Source organism: Leucopleurus acutus (assembly GCF_964270905.1).
Source record: "Leucopleurus acutus genome assembly, chromosome: 10".
NCBI classification, from domain to species: Eukaryota; Metazoa; Chordata; class Mammalia; order Artiodactyla; family Delphinidae; genus Leucopleurus; species Leucopleurus acutus.
The window spans coordinates 51,967,443-51,991,820 of record NC_139153.1 but is presented as its reverse complement, the minus strand read 5'-3'; the positions used below and the strand labels follow the sequence as shown (position 1 = coordinate 51,991,820).

The 24,378-nt window shown below is 36.7% G+C and overlaps 1 protein-coding gene across 4 annotated transcripts in view; it reads right to left on the bottom strand.

Moving 5' to 3' along the window:
* The window catches only part of CLASP2 (cytoplasmic linker associated protein 2), a 189,952-nt gene that overhangs the window by 150,484 nt on the left and 15,090 nt on the right, over window positions 1-24,378 (bottom strand). For all 4 annotated transcript variants that reach the window (XM_082848265.1, XM_082848267.1, XM_082848266.1 and 1 more), the window contains exons 3-7: window positions 18,812-18,915; window positions 16,427-16,518; window positions 15,152-15,227; window positions 13,514-13,611; window positions 7,412-7,482 (exon numbers count right to left, since the gene is read on the bottom strand). In XM_082848265.1, coding sequence (XP_082704391.1) covers window positions 7,412-7,482; window positions 13,514-13,611; window positions 15,152-15,227; window positions 16,427-16,518; window positions 18,812-18,915 — 441 coding nt within the window. The remainder of the gene's footprint in view (window positions 1-7,411; window positions 7,483-13,513; window positions 13,612-15,151; window positions 15,228-16,426; window positions 16,519-18,811; window positions 18,916-24,378) is intronic.

The following is a 24,378-nucleotide window of genomic DNA, read 5'->3' as shown; positions in this document are numbered from 1 at the left end:
TTCTCTCTTCAAAGCTTTTATATTATTCCATGTTTCTTCCAACATCCCTTTATATCCACCACCAAAGACAGAGGGTTTGCTTGGGTTGCAGGATAAACTGTCATCTTGTATTTGCCAGATCCCATACAGACATATCAAGTAGAAAAAGATACCAAATGACAAGTACGCACACACGTGCACACATGAACATACGAGTGTGTGTGTGTATATACACACACACACATACACACACAGTGTCCTTCGTTCTTTAGGGAGAAATATATTTCTTATACAGCAGATGACTGTCACTTTAAAAGGAAGTGTATAGCACAAGCAAAAAAAAGAAAAATAAATCTTACTCACCATCTCCCATAGCCATTCAGATGGTCCAGGGAGCTCTCTCAAACCAACAGGTCAAACAGCACAGCAAATAAATGCAGCTCGGTGCCTGCGCCACTGGGCTCGGCCTGCAGCCTGCAGACACCCTGCAGACACCCGGAGCTCTGTGTGACCCAGGCCGCTGCAGCTCTGCACCGCAATAGCCAACAGCTGCTACTCCACTTCAAAATAAAAGTCTGGGGTCTTGCTGAAAGCCCTCGTCTATTTAGCAAAGCCTAGCAGAGCTTGATCAAGATTATTCTTTAACTGCACATATGAGGTTAGATATACGTTACGGTGTTTCTCCTTGTGCTGGCTGCCTGAAATTTAATGTCAGAAAAGCTCTAAGAGCCAATAAATGCCATCCCACTGGGGGACTTTTAATGCAATCATCAAAACACAAGGCATGTGTTCAGCAATCATTTTCTGCTTCCCTAAAGATATCCATGTAATCAGTAGCAATCACATGATCTGATGAATTAACTGATTTGTGCCTTTTTAAAAGGTTTTCATCCTTTTGCCGTTACCTTTTAATATTTACAACAGAAGACTGCTAGAAGTGCACAAACAGGAAGAGCTCAGTTTCCATGATTAACTGCTCTCATTATGCAAGAAGCATTTCTGGCTGCCGTAAACAAATCACGTCAAAGGCAGCCCATCAAAGGCTGCTCTGTATGCAGACGGCAGGGCCACACGGAACAAAGCTTGCTTCTGGTGGAGGAGACAGAACCTGGCCAGTGCGCAGCTGCAGGGACACCGAGCACCCTCCATCCAAGCTGCACAACCATCAGCACATTGTCAAGCTCCAAGAAGGCCCTGGAGCTCATGGTCACAAACAGATACATTTTTAAATCAACCTAAGAAAAAGGCTACTTTGCTTTTCACCAAAGGGTATGTTATAAACTAGACTGCAAGTTACCTCATTACCTCTTTTGCGAAATATCAAGGTAATTTCAAAGCCTAATTTCTGTGGTTTAGTTTATTGCCAGCCTCCTAAAACAATGCTTTTCCTAGCAACTGTTTTCAAAGAGAGAAGCTGGGAAATATTTTACAATGATTACATGCCAAGACTGCATTAGGTCCTACACACACGTGACAAATCAGAATTACACATAGTTTTTTCAGTGAAAAAGAAAAAGACTTGCAGTCACAGCCACCAACACGTCTGTGCTTGTATCTCAGTTAGCATAGGAGCCTGTCTAGAAAACACCAGACCCTGCCATAATCACAGGGGGGCCTGCAACTTTCAGTCTTTTCCTTCCTACAGGGCTGGTGTTGCCTTCTTTCAGCCATGATTTGATTAATTTTAAATCCAGTTTCCTTCTAATAGCAGAGCTAATTCCACTGCACTTAAGGATTCTGCCTAACTTACTCTGTAATACAAGAATTAAAGTCAGGCTTGAAAAACCCTCGACAAAAAAAAAAAAAAAAATGCCATGCATTTCTCACTATTCCCAAATTAAACGACATGCTCAAATCTCTGATAATAGAATTTACTTTGTGTTCTTGAGTGTGCTGAACTAATGCTCTAGAAAATCAAGTCAAAGAGTTCAATCAAAACTTAAAAGCGTAGATATGGCAATAATGAAAGAAATCAGAGACAAAAGCATGAGATGTAAAGTTATGTATCAAGACATGTATAAGGGGAGAAGAGGCAGAAGGAAGACGAAATAAAGAAACAGACAATTTTTCCAAACAATAAATGTATGTAAGATAGTGTTGGGCCATGTCACTCTCACTTACCACATGCCTCTCCAGCCTAAAACCCTTCCTACTCCCAGAAGTCTACCAAACTTTTCCCAAGGCCTACAAGACCCTCATATAATGGTTCCTGCTTACTTTTCCAATTTTTCTCATACACAGTCTCCCTTCCAACAGAGCCCTAGCCTCACTAGGCTCCAGTCAGCCCTGGCCTTCCTTCCTTTCTTCAAATACACTAAGACCTTTTCCACCTCTCGGCCTTTATGGTCACATTTTCTCTGCCCAAAGCATTTTTCCTACCATGTATCCAATGAATAGCTCATTTTCCTTTATCAAGTCTCAATTCAAATATGTCAACTCTGAGAGACGCTTGCCCCACTATTCTATCTAAAGTGGCATCACTGAGTTACTTCACATCTCCATACCCTATTTACTTCACTTAATGACTGTGTAGATGATAACTTTTAACTGCAGTGGCTCTTAAAAAGTTATACCACCTTTACAACAAATCCTCTGGGTTTTTGTTTGTCTGTTTTTGTCTGTATTTAGTAAAATGATTTTTTCATCCCCAAACACCCTCAACGAATATATTATAAGAAGTGTGATATTTTATTATTATGGTTTCAGGCAAAGACACATTAAAAATTTTTACTTACCATAATAGTTTCTAGTCACAGAATATCAGATGAAACAAATCCGAATAGAATGCCATGTTTGGGTGAACTCACAATAATTTGCTTTGCATATGTACACCAAGTGAGAGAGAAAAGAGGTGGTATCTTTAATAGCTCTTCAATCTGTTGTGTGCATGAACTATTTCCACAAGTTTCCATGATGAGCCTTTATTTTGTCCTAGATGTTTTCCTGGTCTATAACTTTATTTTCAAGTTTTAGTTTGAGTGCACAATAACAATGAGCTAACAGGGACTGAAAATTATGTGGGGAAAAATTGTGCAGAAATAAAAAAGGAGTTGAATAAACCTTCATTACATTATTTTAGGTATAAACTATTTATTTGCCTTCAAATTGCTAGTTATAAAAATTTGTTTTCAGTGCTCAATTGATGTATTTTTCTACCTGTGAAAATTATTCAAGCATCTTGGGTTGGGATGAAACATAACATAATGTTAGTTAGGAAAAATTAAGAAATAACTTTTTCATTTAATGGCTTTTCACTTAGCAGCAAGGATTTTAAGGAATAATTTAAGTTAATTTCATTAAATTCATTAAACAAAGAGTAGTTGTATTTCTTTCATTACCAACTGTAATCACTCTGGATATCCATTTGTTTACTTGTTTATGATCTATCTCTCTCACTAGAATGTAGGCTCCTCGAGGCAAAAACTTTAACTGTCTTCTTCACTGTTGTGACATAAATCCGTCTATATTTTAAGAAGACCACTCTCACTTCTGGGAAGAAAATAGATTCCAGGGGTCAAACATAAAACAGAAATCTATTGCAGTGATGCAGGTAAAAGCTAAAGGAGGGCTTCCCTGGTGGCGCAGTGGTTGAGAGTCCGCCTGCCAATGCAGGGGACACGGGTTCGTGCCCGGTCCGGGAAGATCCAACATGCCGCGGAGCGGCTGGGCCCGTGGGCCATGGCCGCTGAGTCTGCGCGTCCGGAGCCTGTGCTCCGCAACGGGAGAGGCCACAACAGTGAGAGGCCCGCGTACCGCAAAAAAAAGGAAAGGAAAAAAAAAAAAAAAAAGCTAAAGGAGACTTAGAGTAGGGTTTTAGCAGTGGAGATGGAAAAAAATAAGCAAATTTGGCATATATTAGAATTTCAGAGGCAAAAATGACTAGTTAGAATGGGAGATCAATGCTAACTAATTCTAATCAGGAAATTTCCTAGCCTGAGCTGATGGTGGTGCCGCTGACTGAAATGGGTAAACTGGGGGAAGAACAGTTTTGAGGGAAAGGAAGAGACAACAGGCTTTAACTTTTGGACCTGTTAAGCCTGAGATGTCTCTTAGACATCCAAATGGAAATGTCATCGAGGCCACAGGCTCCCAGATCTAGAGCACAGAGAGATAAATGAGGGCTAGAACTATATATTTAGGAGTCATCAGCAAATAGTTATCATTCGAAGCTTTTGGTCTGGATTAAATCACTGAAAGAGAATAAAGACAAGGGGAAAAAGAGGCTTGGGCCCTGGGACCTACCAACATGATAAATGGGCTTTCCTCTTCTAGTCTCATCCCTTATTAACAGAGCCATTAAAGTATTTTTCAATGACAGCTTAATACTGTCATCAAAATCATCATGACCAATTTTTACACACCAATAAGTATTATAGACTTTAACGTTCACATCTGACTATACTTGCAATATTCAGATTATAATCTCCAAAACAGAAAGGTTTCTGAAAACTCTCTCCAAGAGAAATAAATGCCAGATACGAACCCTAAACATCCCTGTTTGTGGAGAGATAATGAAAAGAAAAAGAAATGGGAGCTAAAAGAATAGGAAACAAAAAAATCTTCTATTTTGAAGGTAACAGAAATAACCTCACAAAATACAAGGACAATACTTTCAAAATAAACCATATCCAAATAATAAATATCTTAAATTTATAGTACGCATTATACTTTTCTTCATAGGGCTGTAACTACAGAGTCTGGAATACATAAATGAGTATGTAGTATAAATGATATGAAAACACACAGTCTTAATTCAAGGAATTTTAACAATTCTCCATCTTCTTGCTGTTTCTGGTTTCTATGGAAATGGACAGTGGTAACGGCTGGAAAAATAAGGACAAGGTACTTAAAACACCTTCTATTTAGAGAAGAGGAGTGAGAAACAGCTGGCAATCAGGGTGAGGACTGGTAGGCTGAAGTTAATTTATGCTTCTGTAACTAATTTTAGATTAAGGTAGACACAATCTTTTTAACACTAAATTCTCTCACTCCATCTGCCTTCCTGCAATACAACAAGGCTTGGTCTTGGTTTATCCAGCAAAAGAGAACCAAATTATATTAGTAACTAGCTTTCTTATTATTTGACTATAACAACTCATACACCAAATTTTTTCTCCAACATCATGCACATTACTAAGCTAAGCATACTATCTTTAATATGAACCTACTTTCCCAGGTAGAAAAACCACCTATACTATCTTTGGAAATAGAATATATTCTTCACATGTATGGTTAATTAATATTTAAGGATTGAAGGTAAATGCTACCCAATAAGACCAAACACAATTTAGCAACCTTACAAAAAGAAGAGCAACCACAAAATCAAATAAATGCCAGATACCAACTCCAAACCTCCTTGAGTTCCAATTTGATCTCATTCTAATTAAGAAGCCAAAAATTATTACACTGGTGAAGTTCCTATGGCTGTGTCTCTTCACTAGTATGATTACTGATACACTACACATAGATGTAACAGAGTAATCAACCCTACAATTTCTACTAAAAGCATCTAACTAAAACAACTACTCTGGGATCATAGGCAAAACATTCTCTGACATAAATCGTACCATTGTTTTCTTAGCAGTCTCCCAAGGCAATAGAAATAAAAACAAAAATAAACAAATGGGACCTAATCAAACTTACAAGCTTTGGCACAGCAAAGGAAACCATTAAAAAAACACACACACACACACACACAGAGAAAAAGACAACATATGGAACGGGAAAAAATAATTGCAAACGATGCAACCAACAAGGGCTTAATTTCCAAAATATACAAACAGTTCATATAACTCAACAAAAACAAAAAAAAACGATCGAAAAATGGGCAGAAGACCTAAACAGATATTTCTCTAAAGAAGACACACAATACAGATGGCCAAGAGGCACATGAAAAGATGCTCAGCATCACTAATTATTAAATAAATGCAAATCAAAACTACAATGAGGTACCACCTCACAACAGTCAGAATGGCCATCATTAAAAAGTCCACAATGAAAACAACCTAAATGTTCATTGACAGGTGAATGGATAAAGAAGATGTGGTACATATATACAATGGAATACTACTCAGCCATAAAAAAGAACAAAATAATGCCATTTGCAGCAACATGGATGCAACTATAGATTATCATACTAAGTGAAGTCAGAAAGAGAAAGACAAACACATGATATCACTTATAAATGGAATCTAAAATATGGCACAAATGAACCTATCTATGAAACAGAAACAGACTCACAGACAGAGAGAACAGACTTGTGGTTACAAAGGGAGAGGGGAGGTGGGGAAGGGATGGATTGGGAATTTGGGGTTAGTAGATGAAAACTATTACACATAGAATGAATAAACAACAAGGTCCTACTGTATAGCACAGGGAACTATATTCAATATCCTGGGATAAACCATCATGGAAAAGAAAATAAGAAAGAATGTAGAGGACTTCCCTGGTAGTTCAGTGGTTAAGAATCTGCCTGCCAATGCAGGGGACACGGGTTCGAGCCCTGGTCCGGGAAGATCCCACATGCCGCAGAGCAGCTAAGCCCGTGCACCACAACTACTGAGCCTGTGCTCTAGAGCCCGCAAGCCACAACTGAGCTCACGTGCCACAACTACTGAAGCCCGCGCGCCTAGAGCCTGTGCTCCGCAACAAGAGAAGCCACCGCAATAAGAAGCCCGTGCACCACAGTGAAGAGCAGCCCCCGCTCAAGGCAATTAGAGAAAGCCCATGCGCAGCAACAAAGACCCAATGCAGCCAAAAAAAAAAAAAGCATATATATATACTGAGTCACTGTGCTATACAGCAAAAATTAACGCAACACTGTAAATCAACTATACTTCAATTAAAAAAATAAATTGGGCTTCCCTGGTGGCGCAGTGGTTGAGAGTCCGCCTGCCGATGCAGGGGACATGGGTTCATGCCCCGGTCCGGGGAGATCCCACATGCCGCAGAGCAGCTGGGCCCGTGAGCCATGGCCGCTGAGCCTGTGCGTCCGGAGCCTGTGCTCCGCAACGGGAGAGGCCACAACAGTGAGAGGCCCACGTACCGCAAAAAAAATAATAATAATAATTAATTAATTTTTAAAAAACACAATTACTCTGGGAGTAAAAAACACATTTTGTGCACAGAACATAGAAGGCAAGAGGGTCATCATACCTTCAACTCAGAAGATACCAAATATAAGGCAAAAGAGTAGTATCATTTTACACAATTAACCCATTATTAAATTTTCACTTACTCCAAAAGAATCAGAGGATAGGTAATGATCAGCAGAATGTAAAGACTTTGTTATCCTAAACAAGTTTTAAGCCACAAAGTCAAATCTGCTGAATCAGTGATATAATAGTTGACTAGAAGACATATTTTAGTGTCTAAAACTTTGCTAAATAATCTTAGAAATGTCTGAGAACTGGAATAACTTAATTATTCTTACCTTTGCAGGCACTCAAAATCACACCACCTGAATTTTGCACTTCATCAAATTTGCCAAGTATCATTTCTAATCTGGGAATAAAGAATAAATTTTATTTGTTTGTTTTACATACAGTTTTAATTAGAAACAATTTCCTTCACCATCTCCCTGAGAAAAAACAATTCCAAGGATTCAGTTAGCTCTATACAACTCTCTTTTACAATTAACTCACTGAAAGCAGACACAAAATGCATCTCTTCAGTAGAGCAAAGCAGTCAAATACAGGTAGCACTCTACACACTCGCAGGTATATTTGTGAAAAGGTAACCTTCAAGGGTAGGGGTTTACGATGTATAAAATAAATAAGCTACAAGAAGACAGTACAACACAGGGAATATAGCCAATATTTTATAATGACCATAAATGGAATATAACCTTTAAAAATTGTGAATCACTATGTTGTACCCCCAAAACTTATATAATATTGTACCATCAACTACACCTCAATTTTTAAAAAAAGATAACTTTCACACAAAGCAGTTTCATATTTTCATCATAAAATTATTTCCCCAAACCCATCAAAAATATTGGTTGGCCAAAAGGTTCATTCGGTATTTTCCATACGATGGCTCTAGTAGCTAGCACTTAGTTGTCTTTAACTTCATTTGAAACAATTTTGTTAGACTGTATGTGACAGCTGTCGTACCAGCATGCATTTAAAAAAAGACATCAAGGGGCTTCCCTGGTGGCACAGTGGCTGGAGTCCGCCTGCCAATGCAGGGAACGCGGGTTTGTGCCCTGGTCCGGGAGGATCCCACATGCCACCGGGCGGCTAGGCCCGTGAGCCACGGCCACTGGGCCTGCTCGTCCAGAGCCTGGGCTCCACAACGGGAGAGGCCACAGCAGTGAGAGGCCCGCGTACCGCAAAAAAAAAAAAGCAACATTTTCAGCATATTATGCTTTATTATTTCAAGAAAGGTAAAAACGCAGCTGAAATGCAAAAAAAAGGTTTGGGCAGTGTATGGAGAAGGTGCTGTGACTGATCGAACGTGTCAAAAGTGGTTTGCGAAGTTTCATGTGGGAGATTTCTTGCTGAACTATGCTCCATGGTCAGGCAGACCAGTTGAGGTTGACAGCGATCAAATTGAGACATTAATTGAGACCAATCAACATTGTTCTCAACACAGGAGATAGCTGACATACTGAAAATATCCAAATCAAGCACTGAAATTCATTTGCACCAGTTTGATTATGTTAATCACTTTGATGTCTGCGTTTCACATGAGTTAAGCGAAAAAAACCTTCTTGACCGTATTTCTGCATGCGATTCTCTACTTAAACGTAATGAAAACGTTCCATTTTTAAAACAATTGTGATGGATGATGGCAAGTGGATACTGTACAATAATGTGGAATGGAAGAGATCGTGGACAAGTAAAATGAACCACCACCAACCACACCAAAGGCCGGTCTTCATCCAAAGAAGGTGATGCTGTGTATATGATGGGACTGGAAGGGAGTCTTCTATTATGAGCTCCTTCCAGAAAACCAAACGATTAATTCCAACAAGTACTGCTCCCAATTAGGCCAACTGAAAGCAGCACTCGACGAAAAGTGACAAAAGAAAACGCATGATCTTCCATCAGGATAACACAAGACCACATGTTTCTTTGACGACTAGGCAAAAACTGTTACAGCTTGGCTGGGAAGTTCTGATTCATCTGCTGTATTCACCAGACATTGCACCTTTGGATTTCCGTTTATTTAGGTCTTTACAAAATTCTCTTAATGGAAAAAATTTCCACTCCCTGGAAGACTGTAAAAGGCACCTGGAACAGTTCTTTGCTCAAAAAGATAAAAAGTTTTGGCAAGATGGAATTATGAAGTTGCCTGAAAAATGGCAGAAGATAGTGGAACAAAAGGGTGAGTACGCTGTTCAATAAAGTTCTTGGTGAAAATGAAAAATGTGTCTTTTATTTTTACTTAAAAACCGAAGGCACTTTTTGGCCAACCCAATACTTTAGTTCCAACCTTATAATGAATATACTCAGTAACCAAGATATTTTTAAAAATTACATAAAAATCATGCTAAGGAAACTTAAGGCAAACATAAAAACAATGAAATATGTCAGAAATTAAAGTGATGCTGATATGACTGATAATCTGATGTTTTTCCTGTTAACCTATTTTAATTCAACAGCAATTCTATTAGCACTTCTGATTTTATATTCAGAATAATACACTTCTATCACTTCTTTAAAAAAAGTGTTTCTTATTACAAAAGCAATGTATACTCATTATAGAAGAAAATTAGGAAATATAAATAGGAACAAAGAAAAAAACCACAATCCCACAATCCAGAGAATTTATTTAACTGCATGCTTTCCGATGTTTTATATTTATATATAAATTTTTTTCAGACCATGATCATGGGATCATGCTGACAGCACTAATTTTTACTTTCCAGTATTATATCATGCTATGATTTATTCTTTTTTCTTAAATTTATTTATTTATTTATGGCTGCATTAGGTCTTTGTTGCTGCACGCGGGCTTTCTCTAGGTGCGGCGAGCTGGGGCTACTCTTCGTTGTGGTGCACAGGCTTCTCATTGCAGTGGCTTCTCTTGTTGTGGAGCATGGGCTCTAGGCACGCGGGCTTCAGCAGTTGTGGCACGTGGGCTCTAGAGCGCAGGCTCAGTAGGTGGCACATGGGATTAATTGCTCCGTGGCATGTGGGATCTTCCTGGACCAGGGCTCGAACCTGTGTCCCCTGCAGTGGCAGGCAGATCCTTAACCACTGTGCCACCAGGTAAGTCCCACTATGATTCTTAAATTATGAGTTAGAGATTTGGGTTAAGTCTTTAATTGCCAAATGTTTTTCTCACATCAATGTTTCTGTCATGATTTCACTTCTAAAACCTTAGTTAAGCCTTGGTCCACATCCTGTCATTTTTTACTTGTAAATTGAGGTTGAAAATACTGTTTGGTCTAAAAAAATTTTTTTTAGTTGAAAACCTTCTAGGAATTCATTATAATGGGATTTCTAAACCTTAACTTCAGCTCTTACCCCCATTAAATTCAACAAATATTCACACATCTGAAAGCACTGCAGTCAAAAGACACAGGTCCCTTCATCCTACAAAGTAGTTACCTTCCAGAGAATTGAGCAGACACTAGACAGGCTGCCCAGAGACTAGATGGACAAGATGAGACAGGGGAGGGAAAACTGGAATTGGAAGATGGGACTTCAGAATGAAGACCAGACAGCCCAGAAACAGAAAGGAGAGGATTTAGGAAAGCTCTCTGGGAAAAAAGGCAGAACAAGATGTTACGAAGCATGAAATTAACACTCAGCTATTCAGTAGCAAAAAGGGAGTAGGAAACTCAGGGCTGGAAGCTCTGAGAGAAAAGAGGGTTGCTAAGGAATTGAGGTGGGACAGATAAAATATACAGCAAGGAATGTAGATACAGGCAGCTTTAATGGGAAGAGGGGTCAACTGAAAGATCAGGCAAATATAACAGTAACAGGGAGAAAGAAAGGAAAAAGAAATAAAAAGCTATTATAAAATAATAATACAGCTATTTAGAAAAACAAGCTTATTCATAATGGAGGATCATTACACATATAATCTGATGGAAAAGGAGGAAAGGAACAACGTAAGAGTAGAAAGAAGAGACTGGGATCTTTTAAGTAATTCACGAAGAAAAAGAATTTAGGAAATTCAACAGAAGGCAAATACAACAGAGGCTGGAATATCCAAAACACAACTCAGGAGGCCAAACAATAGAGGCCTGTAAAGTTCTGGAAGGTTCTGATTCAGGATAAGGATAGAGAACAGTAAAGCACTAGGATAAAATTGGAAAAGCAACTCTATCCAAAGTACATATTTAAGTTTAGAGTCATAATAATAAATCGCAAGTACAATATGAAAGAGGTAATTAGGTATCTCAGAACTTATCTTTCTTTATAACAGCCAATTATTGAGATAAAACTCATACCATATAATTCACCCCTTTAAAGTGCACAATTCAATGGTTTTTAATATAAAGCCAGAGATGTACACAATCAATTTCAGAATGTCATCATCATCCCAAAAAACAACCCTGTACCCATTAGCAGTCACTCCCCATTCCTCCCAATTTCCTCAGTCCTACACAACCATTAATCTAACTTCTTTTCTATAGATTTGCCATATCTGGCCATTTCATATAAATGAAATCATCCAATACTCCAGCCACTCTGGAAAACTGTCTGTGAATATCAACTAAAGGTAAACATACCCTATGGCCCAGCACTTCCATTCAAATATATTCCAAGAGAACAAATACATAAGTATACCAAAAGACATGCATAAGAATGTTTCTAACAACATTAATTCATAAATACTACAAAATGAAAACAACTCAGAAGTCCGTCAACAGTATGGATTCATAAAGTATGACCTACTCATACAAAGGAGAACTATAAGGCAATGAAAATGAACAACTATAGCTGGATCCAACAACCCAAATGAATCTTAAAGAGATAATGTTAACTGAAAGAAGAAAGACACAAAAAGTATACACTATATGATTCCATTTATATAAAATTCAAACAGAGGCAAAACTAACATATGGTGATAGAGTCAGGATTATGGTTACTTCTGGGAAGGACAGAAAAGACAAGGATTAAGAAAGATTTGGGGAGGATTCTGGAATGTTGTAATGTTCTACTTCTTCACCTGTGTGGGAGATACATGTGTGTATTCACTTTGTGATAACTTACAGAGCTGCATACTTACAATTTATGCACTATTCTGTATGAATGTCAAAATTGAATAAAAATTCTAAATACTTAAAAAAATAATCTCAATATAAATTTAAAAATATATAATGTAACATTATACATACACTCACACAAAATATGTCAATATATGTTAATACCATTTCTTTCATAAAATGATACAGTATTCAAATAAAATTTTTGTTAACCCTGGAAGCAGAAAGCAAATGAATAAATAAGTAAACAAAATGCGTATTTTTTAGATGAACTTATTACCTAAAAAATAATTCATACTGGAAATAATCTACATGGTAAGAGAGGCAGCAAGATCTGATGAGACTTATGTAAACAGAACACACCACCACCTATGAAGTAGTCTTGCTCCTCCTGCCACCCCCCACCGAAAATCTGATCAAGCCTATAGATCCAACTACCAATTTACCAATCCAACTACCAATAAAGACAGTAGAACACAGTAAACCACACCACAGGAAAAGAATTAGTAATATCCAGGATACGGGAAACTTTTCAGGGTAAACTACCCAACTTATTCAACAAATAAAACACAAGGAAAAAAGTACTTGGAGGTACACAAAGATTTAAACAGCCTTGTAACACATAACAACTAATTGTTGGACTTTATTTGTATACTGATTCAAACAAACTGTTAAAACATATATATACAACATTTATAAAACATTATGACATTTATGAAAATTTGAACCCTAACTGGATATTTGATATTACAGAATTATTTGCAAAAAAATGTAAGGTGTGATGATTGCATTGTGGTTGTGATTGGAAAAAAAAAATTTTTTTTTCCCTTTAGAAATATGTTGAATAACAAAAAGGACCTACTGTATAGCACAGGGAATTATATTCAATATCTTGTAATAACCTATAATGGCACAGAATCTGAAAAAGATTATATATATGTATATATATGCATATAAACTAAATCACTTTGCTGTAAACCTGAAACACTGTAAATCAACTAATACTTCAGTGAAAAAAAATTTAAAAATAAAATTAAAAATATATTGAATAATTACAGATGAAATGTTATGAGTTGGATTTGCTTGAAAATAATACAGGACAAGAGTAAGTAGGTAAGGGTGTAACAAACAAAACTGTCCACAAGTTAGTTATTGAAGATGGATAATAGGTACATGAGGTTCATTATACTATCCTGTCTAGAACAGTATAGAATCTTAAGAATTTTTTAAACAGTAATAACCTATATGTCCTTTTATATCTTTTGAATATTAAAGCATTCCAGAAAATTGAACCTATTTTAAATAAGCACATGAAATTAAAACCTTTAAAACCATTGGCAAAATAATAAATTTAGCAAGACTTACCTAGCAAGGGGAATTCCTCTCTTATAAAGGTCCACTCTCACTTTCTCTCCCACATGTCTATAAATCTCCACCACAGCCAATATTGCAGCATCTCTAACCTGCCAAATAATTCAGAACTTTAAAAACTTACAGGAGACAATAAAATACTTCACCTCAAGGTAACATTAAATTCACAGACCAACTTGAAGCCCCAAGTTGGTTTTAATGTCTCTAAACCCCTGGGAGATTATGGCAGGTCATTAACAAAAACCAAGACGACCTGCCAAGAAACCTTGTAAAAGTTTTACAGAAATCTAAGAAACATGCAAATAAATGTGGCTTTTAAAATATCTTCTATTTGTAATAATATTGTATAAAGAACTGATAATAACTATATGACTACAAATCATTATTGTGGTTAACATATTTTCGTAGAATAAAACTGCCTTTCAAGAATGTGGCCTGAACGCAAACAGATAATTATACACCAATGTTCACAGCATCGTTATTCACAATAGCCAAAAGGTGGAAACAACCCAAATGTCTATCCATGGATGAATGGATAAATAGGATGTGGTATATACATACAATGGTATATTATTCAGCCTTAAACAGGAATGGAAGGAAATTCTGACACATGCTACAACATGGATGAACTGTGAAGACATTATGCTAAGTGAAATATGCCAGATACAAAAGGACAAATATTGTATGGTTCCACGTTTATGAGTAGTCAAATTCATTTGGAGAGAAAGTAAAACGTGGCCACCAAGAGCTGAAGGACTGGGGGAAATGAGGAGTTATTGTTTAATGGGTAGACAGCTTCAGCTTGGGAAGATGAAAAAGTTCTGGAGATGGGTGGTGGTGACGGCTGCACAACAATGTCAGTGTACTTACTGCCAATGAACTGTACACTTAAGAAAGGCTGAAATGGTATATTTTATATTGTGAATATTTTACCACAATTAAAAGAAAAAATAAATGTGGCCTAAAGACGGGAATGTGGAAGACAGCTTTTAGTTCCTTTGCATAGCTCACTGTCGAAGGGCAAATGAAGAGACAGTAGAACTCTCTACAAACCTCTAGAGGCGCAGCTAGGGCCTAAAAGCAAGGAAATATCCAGGGTCATTCCAAATGCCCAAGCTGTGCCAAAAGGGTTACAGACAAGATTCAACTCCACCACAAAGGACAAGATCCAGAACACACCCTTGTTTATGCCTATAGTATTTGAAGCTCAGGGAATGAAATTTCCAACAAGTGATATACCACTGGCACAAACAGGGTTATAACTGTTGCAAAAGTTGTTATGCAGGAATGAAAAGGAAGCTGACAATCTGCCCTCACAACTAGCTTATAGGAGGAGTAGAGAAGGAAATTCAGGTTCTTTGTTACTCAATCTTTCAAACTCAAGAACTATCCTTTAAGTCCCATCTATCCTTAATACTAGCCAAACAGCTAACAAACTTAAGCTACGTTTGTGAATATAATGTATTCTTAAAAACTAAATGTGGTAGACTTTAAAAGAAAAAAATGAAGTGGAATCTTGATTTTACCACCCCCCTCCACCCTCTCTCTTCTTTTTAAAAATGGAACAAGAGCATTAGAAAACAAGAGGTGGCTAAAAAATTAGTCAGTGCTTAAATGTAGATAAAATTTTACCTGACTGTTGGAATCTCCAAATAGGATACACAAATGTGGTACCAACTTGCTGAGGACTAGTGGCTGAGCCCCAAAACTAAATATAATTTGAAAAAAAAAATAAAGAGAATTTGGTTTTAATCAAACAGTAAACAAAATATCCTTATACTTTTATCTGTCTCGATAAGACAAATACGGTGGAGAGCACACATCATTAAAACATGAAGGATATGAGACACAAGCAAAACCTAATTCTAAACAATGTGAGATATGTAAAATTGAATAATCATGACTGACAATGAAAACTGTCAACACATGACCCAACAGAGCAAAATGTTCAACCAATGGCACTCTTAAACCTAGCAACCTATCAATCACTTAGAAAATTTGAGCTTTTGCATTAAAATACTGGTTTTTTAGACTCTGGGTCTCAAACAAATTTGCATTCCAGTACAATAAGTAAATTAAAAGATCTTTATTTATGCTTATTAATATTTTGATGAGGTCATTGGTTGAAAGCAAATGACAAGACAGCCAAAAACCATGAAAGTTGTGCAGGCTGAATGCACTTACAAGCTCTAGATGGCAGAAAGGACCATAGAGGAGTAAAAGAAAATAAAATGAAGGTATAGTTAGAGAAAAGGAAGTAACACTACAAAAAAGTTGAAAGCTACTATATATTACCTATCTTGTTGCAGAGAACTTGAAAAAATCATCCAGAAAGAGAACAAAAGCCCTAGTTTACAATTTCTTCAGGCTGGAGTTCTGAGGCATTTATGCTGTCAGAGCTCTGCACACTGCTGTCAGCTTCACTGTCTGGTTACCTGGGGGAGTCTTATTCAGTCTATGACTTTGGTAACCACCTGCACTGCTCTAGAAAACCTAGGGCCAATTGGCAAAAGCGGGCTGCGGAAAATGGCTACAATTGTTGAAATACCACTGAGTTTAAAAAAATTCCAAACTGGGTCCAGAACAGAGGTAGATCCTAAGTTGTATCAGCGTATTTGTTATATGACCATCTACTTGGTTGGCAACTATTAACATACTAAAGAGAAAAAAAGAAACTCTTCTTATCAATGACTAATAATTTTAAATTAACAACATGAAAGATAACAACATACATACAAAAAAATTAACAGATAAAGCTATCAAATAGAAAAACTCTGGTGCCAGAGATAAATTAATAACTATTTAAAATTTGTTATTTCCATAGCTTTCCTTGAGCTTTGTGAAACAGATTTTGCTTTTTCTTTTTTAGAAAAATGAAAAATATACTCCAGTAATCATAAAACTTACATGTTTAATGTTTCAATAAGACACAGACACACGCCTTCTCGAGATCGAAAATTCTTGTGCTTAAAACCAGAAGCCAACTGTTCCCAAATGTACTATTTGAAAGAAAAGTAAACATGTATAACAAAAAATTAAATTACTCATGTTATAATCTTTTATCTATTCCCAACTTTACTACCAACCTTATTGGTACCTAAATTTTCCCACAGATTTCTCTACAAGTTTTTCTAAGCCAAATTTGCACTGATGCTGCTCTCACCCTTTTTTTTTTTTTTTTTTTTGGCGGTACACAGGCCTCTCACTGTTGTGGCCTCTCCCATTGCAGAGCACAGGTTCCGGATGCACAGGCTCAGCGGCCATGGCTCACGGGCCCAGCCGCTCCACGGCATGTGGGATCTTCCCGGACCGGGGCACGAACCCGTGTCCCCTGCATCGGCAGGCGGACTTTCAACCCCTGCGCCACCAGGGAAGCCCTCTCACCCATTTTTAAATATCTTAATCACATTTTCAATTTTTATTTTATATCTTTCACTTTAGATTTCAATTATTCTCAGAAAAACTGTGTCCAACATTTAAAAACCTTAAAATTTCCAAGGACATATAATTTCTTCTAAACTTTAGAAACCTTCAATAACAATGTTACCATTATAAGCCTAGTAGTATTGTAAGCATTTAAAAGGTCCAATGTTGCCTAGCAACTAGTACAGACTGTCACATGGAACAGGCTTTTTCAGCATTTTATAATTCAGGGGTTTTTTCCTTTTAACACTGGATCCAAATACAGAAACATAATCATTCTATTGCTACCCACTATAATCTTTTTTTTTTTTGAAAAAGCATAGATAAACCTATTCAAACAATCTAAAACAATTATATGGGTTTGTTATAAGAAGGAATTCAACTTTGTTTTTCTAAACGTATAGCCAATTGTCCCAATCAATCCTTTCTCCACATTTAAGAAACACCACCCTTACCATTTACTAAATTAATGTGTACATACACACATACACACATACTCTCACACATACACACAAATCCCTACTCCTGAACTCTATTCTCCCTGGACTCTATATTCAGTTCTACTAATATTATTTCCCTCTGCCAAACTTTGTGGAGGGTAACTTGGAAGTTTACCAAAAAAGTCTTAAATGTGAATAACCTGATCCAGCAACACTGTCTCTGTAACTCTGTTCTATAATTACATTTATGTCCAAAGACACATGTACAAGGATGCTCTTTACAGCACTCATAATAACAGCATGTCAAAAACAAGTTAAAATTTGAACTGCTAAGCAAGTGTCAAAGGATACCCATCAAATTATAAGGATTATATATATATCTTTATACTCTATGGTATAAAAACTCTGAGGAAGTTTACTTTCACTACTATTTGGATTTTTTATAAAACATATGTAATACAATTCTTAAACTGTATTTTAAATGATAACAATTAGTATCACTACATTTTGTAAATTCTGGTTTTTTTCCCACTTAACATGAGCTACTCTTTTATTTTTTTTTAATAAATTTATTTATTTATTTTTGGCTTCATTGCTGCGCAAGGGCTTTCTCTAGTTGTGGCGAGCAGGGGCTACTCTTTGTTGTGGTGCACAGGCTTCTCACTGCGGTGGTTTCTCTTGTTGCAGAGCACGGGCTCTAGGCATGCGGGCTTCAGTAGTTGTGGCACATGGGCTCAGTAGTTGTGGCGCATGGGCTTAGGTGTTTCGCGGCATGTGGGATCTTCCTGGACCAGGGCTCGAACCCGTGTCCCCTGCCTTGGCAGGCGGATTCTCAACCACTGCGCCACCAGGGAAGCCCCCGGCATGAGCTACTCTTTAAATCTTTGTTTACGTGTCAATTTATTTTTACTCCTCTTTCAAAATACGTCCGTAAGGGCAATTTTTTTCTACCATATTCATAAAACACAGGTCACCGTCATCTAATATACGCCTTATATAATTAGTAACCATCTGTTAAAATAAGAAATTTTCTCCTTGTTTCAGTATGAGTTGCAGAAATTCATATAACATTCAGTAGTTCTCAAAATAAGCTTTCTCACTGAACATTGTATTATTTGTAGGTAGCAAAAACCAGAAAATCCTAACAAATAGTATAATCAGTACATTGTCAAATCACTTAAATCTATGAGTTAGCTTTTTGAAAAAGCATTAAAAGAAAAGTAAGAAAAAGGAAAGCAAAAAATCAAAAAGTTAAATATTGACACTTTATCTTAAATTTCAACTTCTTTAAAGCATTAGCAATAATTTACTGTTTAAAATTTTAGCTTTTATGTCCCTGGGGTTTTACTGACTTGCAGTGATTACCATCTATCTTTACTGTTATTTAATCATTAATTAGCAAAATCTGAATTCTAAAATGTAGGCCTACCATAGGTGGTGCTACTTGATCCATTAACTTCAGTATCAGAGTCTGAGCTTCATCTCGAACCTTGTCTTTGGCATCTCCCATTCTGTCTATTAAAGCTACAATAACTAGAGAAATTAAGGGGGAAAAGAATAAATATTTATAATTCATCTCCATTATAAACTGTATTTTACAAAATTACAAACATCAATTATTTCCATAAATGAAAAGTTATGAGGTAAGCAAACTGTTTCAAGTTCTTTACTCATGAGTACAATCAAAAATAAATGAGAAGCAAGTTTCAAAAGAATACATACAGTATGACACCCACTTATAATAATAATGTTCAAAAAACAGGCAAAATTTAATATTATTCTGTTTAGAGATACATATAGACAGTTAAGCTCTACAGACCAACAAGGGAGTGATTATCCCAAAGGTCATGACAGCAGTCATCTCTGGTAGAGGGTGGGAGGTGTCATCAGGAAATGCAGAGGGAGCATATAAGGAACTGGCAGAGCTCTAGTTCTCTGACCTGGGCACAGGCAGGTGTTGGTTTTATAGTTATTCTTTAAATTGTACATGCTTGATACGTATTATTCTATATGTACAACATATTACTCAAATGACAAAAACAAAGCACGGGTCCATGGGACTGAGGTCTTTCTCTATTATGTCCAAGACTTTGACACTATTCCATGAAAGGAGGCAGGAAAGGCAGGTTAGAGTCCATTCTTAGAGAGTTTTCATGAAACAGGTTGCTGTAACTATAAATCAACAAAGCTCCACAAAGAAATCACATCTGTTAGGTGTGGGGGGAAGGAAACGGGAGGGGGGCTAGAACTGAGGTTATAGTTTCTAAAGTCAGCCCATAGGGCAAAAATATCTCATAGTCAAAATTATCTTTTTGTAATCCCTTAAATTACCACTACCACTCAGTGTAGTATTACTAGGTGTGTGACCAAACTATTTAATCTTTTTGTCTTTATCTCCTCAACCCATAAATATGTGCAGCAGTACTCACCTCAGAAGATTACTGAAATATACGTAAACAACTCAGAGAGTGAAGGACACTGGGTAAGCATTCAATGTGTCTCTAGTTTATTTATAGACACATATAATTAAATGTGTATGTAATGTAATGCAAATGTATGCTGCAATGTTAACATTGTCTATAACATAACAACCAGAACTGATATAATAATCAACAACATTTAAGGAAAGAAGGAACACATCCTTCTGGAAGAAAATGATTCAAGTGAGAAGCCAACCATACAAAATGGAAAGATCATCCAAAAATCTAAGCTTAATCAAGGAAATGATTGTGTAAGAAAACAAAGTCCTTGTCATAAAAATCATAAGCCTAATCATGAGGCAACTGAAGTATCTGTCAGTTGAAACAATATAAATCCTTCTCATTTTGCTTAGATGCATTGTTAACACTAGAGAAATTCACCTATATCTACAGGATTGGCTATTGTGGGACTCATTCTGATAGCTTCTGACAGACAGAAGACAATACTAAACACTAGTAAATGTTAGATATTATTATGTACTAAGCACTGAATTATCTCACTTAATCCTCATAACAATCCTACGAAACAGAGTAGGCCCGTTTGATAGAGAAGGCCCAGAGCAATTAAATACTTTGACCAAGGTCACACAAGTAGCAAATAGTGAAATCAGGATTTAAGTAATCTACACAGTGTTAGGCTACAGTTATAACTACTTCCATTTATTTGTGACTGAGGTGTTTTGTGTGTGTGTGTGTGTGTGTGTGTGTGTGTGTGTGTGCGCGTGTGTGTGTGTGTGTGTATTAACAACCACATAACAATAATGAAAAAAAACCAGACACTTCATTCCTGAGAGGTAGAGTTTAACTCCAAAACAAAATAAAGGGACTTCTCTGGTGGTCCAGTGGTTAAGACTCCGTGCTTCCACTGCAGGGGGCACGGGTTCAATTCATGGTTGGGGAACTCAGATCCCGCATGCCGTGCGGCACAGCCAAAAAAAAAAAAAAAATTTTTTTTGGCCCAAACGGGGCTCACTTCAATTTAAAAACTAAAATTTGTAAAACATAAACAACTAAAACAAAAAACCTCATATTACATAAACTTAAGATTTACAGCTATTAAATTAAACAAAAAAATTCATAATTTTTTTCCTTTTTAACATATAAACTCTTGTCAAACAGAACAAGATTTATTTCTAGCTCTACTGGTTATTTAATTATGCAAGATAGTAAACTTCTCTTAACTTCAAAGTTTCTTTGTCTGTAAAATAAGGAGGGATTCAGGTCTATACCTCACACAGCTAGTGACAGAATAAGTAAAACTGGTAAAAAGCACCTGTGGCCAAGCCCATAACAACCATTCAGAAGTGTTAGCACTATTCCTTAAAGATCTGTAGATAATGAACATGCAATCAATAATTATTGGGAATACAAAACAGAGCTTTTCACTCTGTAAACTCTCAAAAAGAACTTGTTAAACAAATACATCTATCATAGACTGGAATTTGGACAGTGAAAACACGGAAGAAATCTGAAGCATAGGTGTTAGCATATTTTATTCTCTTAGCATTGTACAAGATGCAAACCATTGTACAAGATGCAAAGCTGATGACCAGGCATCCTGACTGTTCTAATACCCTTTCTACAAAACCATTTTGGACTAAAACTATCTGTTTAAGATTTGTAAAATATGAAATCCTTTACTGTTGTCATAAAACCAGGCTTGGGGGAATCATAAAACCAGGGTTGGTGGTCCAGTGGTTAGGACTCTATGCTTTCACTGCCTAGGGTGCAGGTTTAATCCCTGGTCAGGGAACTAAGATCCCTCAAGCTGCATGGTACGGCAAAAAAAAAAAAAAAAAAAAACTTGGGGTTGGTGATCAGTGTTAAATGTAAATTGTATTTTTTTTTTTTTGGTTTGAACATTAAATTTTTCCACAGTACATGTAGTCACAAGAGAAAATTTAAATATATTAAAGAATTACATTAATAGAGTCCATACTTTTTTTGGTACTTTGTCTAAAACTGAACATGAACCTCAATTTTCCTAAAACTTCACTTTTAATGTAAAAAGATAAAAAATATCTGTAATGATAGTTAATAACCTAAGTGTACCAAAAGGAAAACAATATCACCACATCAAGTTACATATATCTAAGGTTACATTATCAAAAAAACCCTTCAGCACATAACTTAATTCAATTCCCTCCTTTTACGGAAAGGCTCCTAAAATGGTTTGGCTAAGATCTATGATGGAGTAAAACAAGAAAGCTAACTCTGGGATTCTTAGTCTAGTACTATATCTCTTTAAGAGCACACAGATATACTGTAGCCTCTCTTGTAGAGCTGTCATACAAATTAGAAATAATTATTTGAGGATAATCTTTCATATATGTAAAGTAGAGAAGCCCAGTAAATGGATAAAAAGTGGGCATTCAATAAATGGTAGCAAAACTGGGATGAAATTTTCCTATTATATCACACTGACTCTCAAGTAGTAACAAGTTCAGGTTTCACTAAGAAAAATAATGAACACTTAGGGTTCAAAATGAAAACAATACTAACAGTAAATGCACACAGATAACCAGAAAGAGTTAGGAGATTAAAAGATAAAGTTATACATATGAGAATATGTAGATATGTGGGAAACATACAGAAAACACTAACCAACAAAAACAACTTAATGCAATTTATTAATATTTACAGGTATAAGAATCATGTAAAAAAAAAAATTCAGTATTTGGTAAGATTAACCTGCAAACCTCCCAGATACTGAAATCAGAAGTAAATCGTTAAAACAGAAAGGAAGGGGGCTTCCCTGGTGGTGCAGTGGTTGAGAATCCGCCTGCTAATGCAGGGGACATGGGTTCAAGGCCTGGTTTGGGAAGATCCCACATGCTGCGGAGCAACTAAACCCATGCACCACCAATACTGAGCCTACGCTCTAGAGCCCACGAGCCACAACTACTGAGCCCGCGCGCCTAGAGCCTGTGTTCTGCAACAAGAGAAGCCACCGCAATGAGAAGCCAGTGCACCGCAACGAAGAGTAGCCTCCACTTGCCACAACTAGAGAAAGCCTGCACACAGCAAAGAAGACACAACACAGCCATAAAAAAAAAAAAAAAAAAAAAAAAAAATCCAAAAAAACCCCAGAAAGGAAGGACCATGGAGAAGAAGAGAGGATTTCAGAAAGAAATAACAGCACAGCAGAGGCATAAACAAGCTAAGCCAGAACTAACAAGAGTGAGCAAGTTTTTGATTAACAACAGTGGAGAGTATTTACTGACAATCACAAATAAATAAGGCTGCTGAGGTGGAGAAGAGCCATACACGCTGAGAGAACTGAAACACCAAGGACAGAAAAACAGAAATAAGTTTTGAAAACAGGACAGTCCTGGGAGGCAGCAAACTAGGGTTCTAGTCCTAATACTCCTACTGCCTCAATATGAGCAGTCAGTAGGTATATCAAACCCCACCTGGTCCTCCTTGTGTCTGAAAAATAAGTGAGATACGTGATACCTAGAATTACTCTCAAGTCTAAAATATTGTCTGTAACAACTAATAATAGGGAGCTACTACAGGGCAGGGGTGACAAACAGAGGTGCCTACAGTCAGGGAGGTACCAGAAATGCCAAAAATGAACCAGACCTAAGAACTGCAGTATTCCAACCTCTGTGTATTATAACTGAAATTCTCAGTTATGAGGAAACAAGAGGAGATGGGAGGGACTTATGGATTGGAAAGCTCATGACCCAGACAAAAAGGAAGCTACGACAGAGCTTCTCCCTTTATTTACACGTGGAAATGGAAGAGCAGGGTTGCCACACTGGCCAATTTTTCAAGACAAGCTACAAATATGAATTTTTACTAACAATGATTCAAAATACATTAAGAGAATACATAAGCAAGTAACACATGTTTGCAAAGCACAGTTTTTAACATCTATCATAGGATTTTAAGCAGGAGACTGACAGCTTAAAAATCATCTTTTCAGAAGATATTTATACAAAGATTGAATTGGAACCAGGTATTGATTAAAAAGGAAATAACAGAGATAGAGAAAGTCACTAAGATGCTTCTGCTGAAAGGATAGACAATAAAAATAAAAGAAGAAATTGGCAGAATTTAGTGGCATACCGAACATGAAGCTGACCAAAGATAATTTGAAAATAAGGGTGATGATACATTATGAGGCATTAACTTAATCCATAAAAGAAATCACAAACATCTGAGGTTACCCTTAAATATATTTCTATATAATAGGACCAAATCCACTCACTGAAGCACTCCAAAAGGCACACAAAGGTCACTTAGGTTTAAAAGATAAGTCAAAGCCAACTTTGCAATCTAACTACTATACAAAGAGCTTTATACTAGCACATCGTTCTGGACTGCAAACACACTGTACGTAAGTGCTGCTCAAAGTACAGCCAGCAGCCCAGGACCAGTCTACAAACTACTTGTGGTAAAGAAATTGTAAGTTTTTCTAAAACAAGGTTTGGAAACAATCTGACCAAAGTAAATTATACATTTGTTGAATCTACCAATAAAAAACTGAGCCTTGTATTTTTTTCATTTC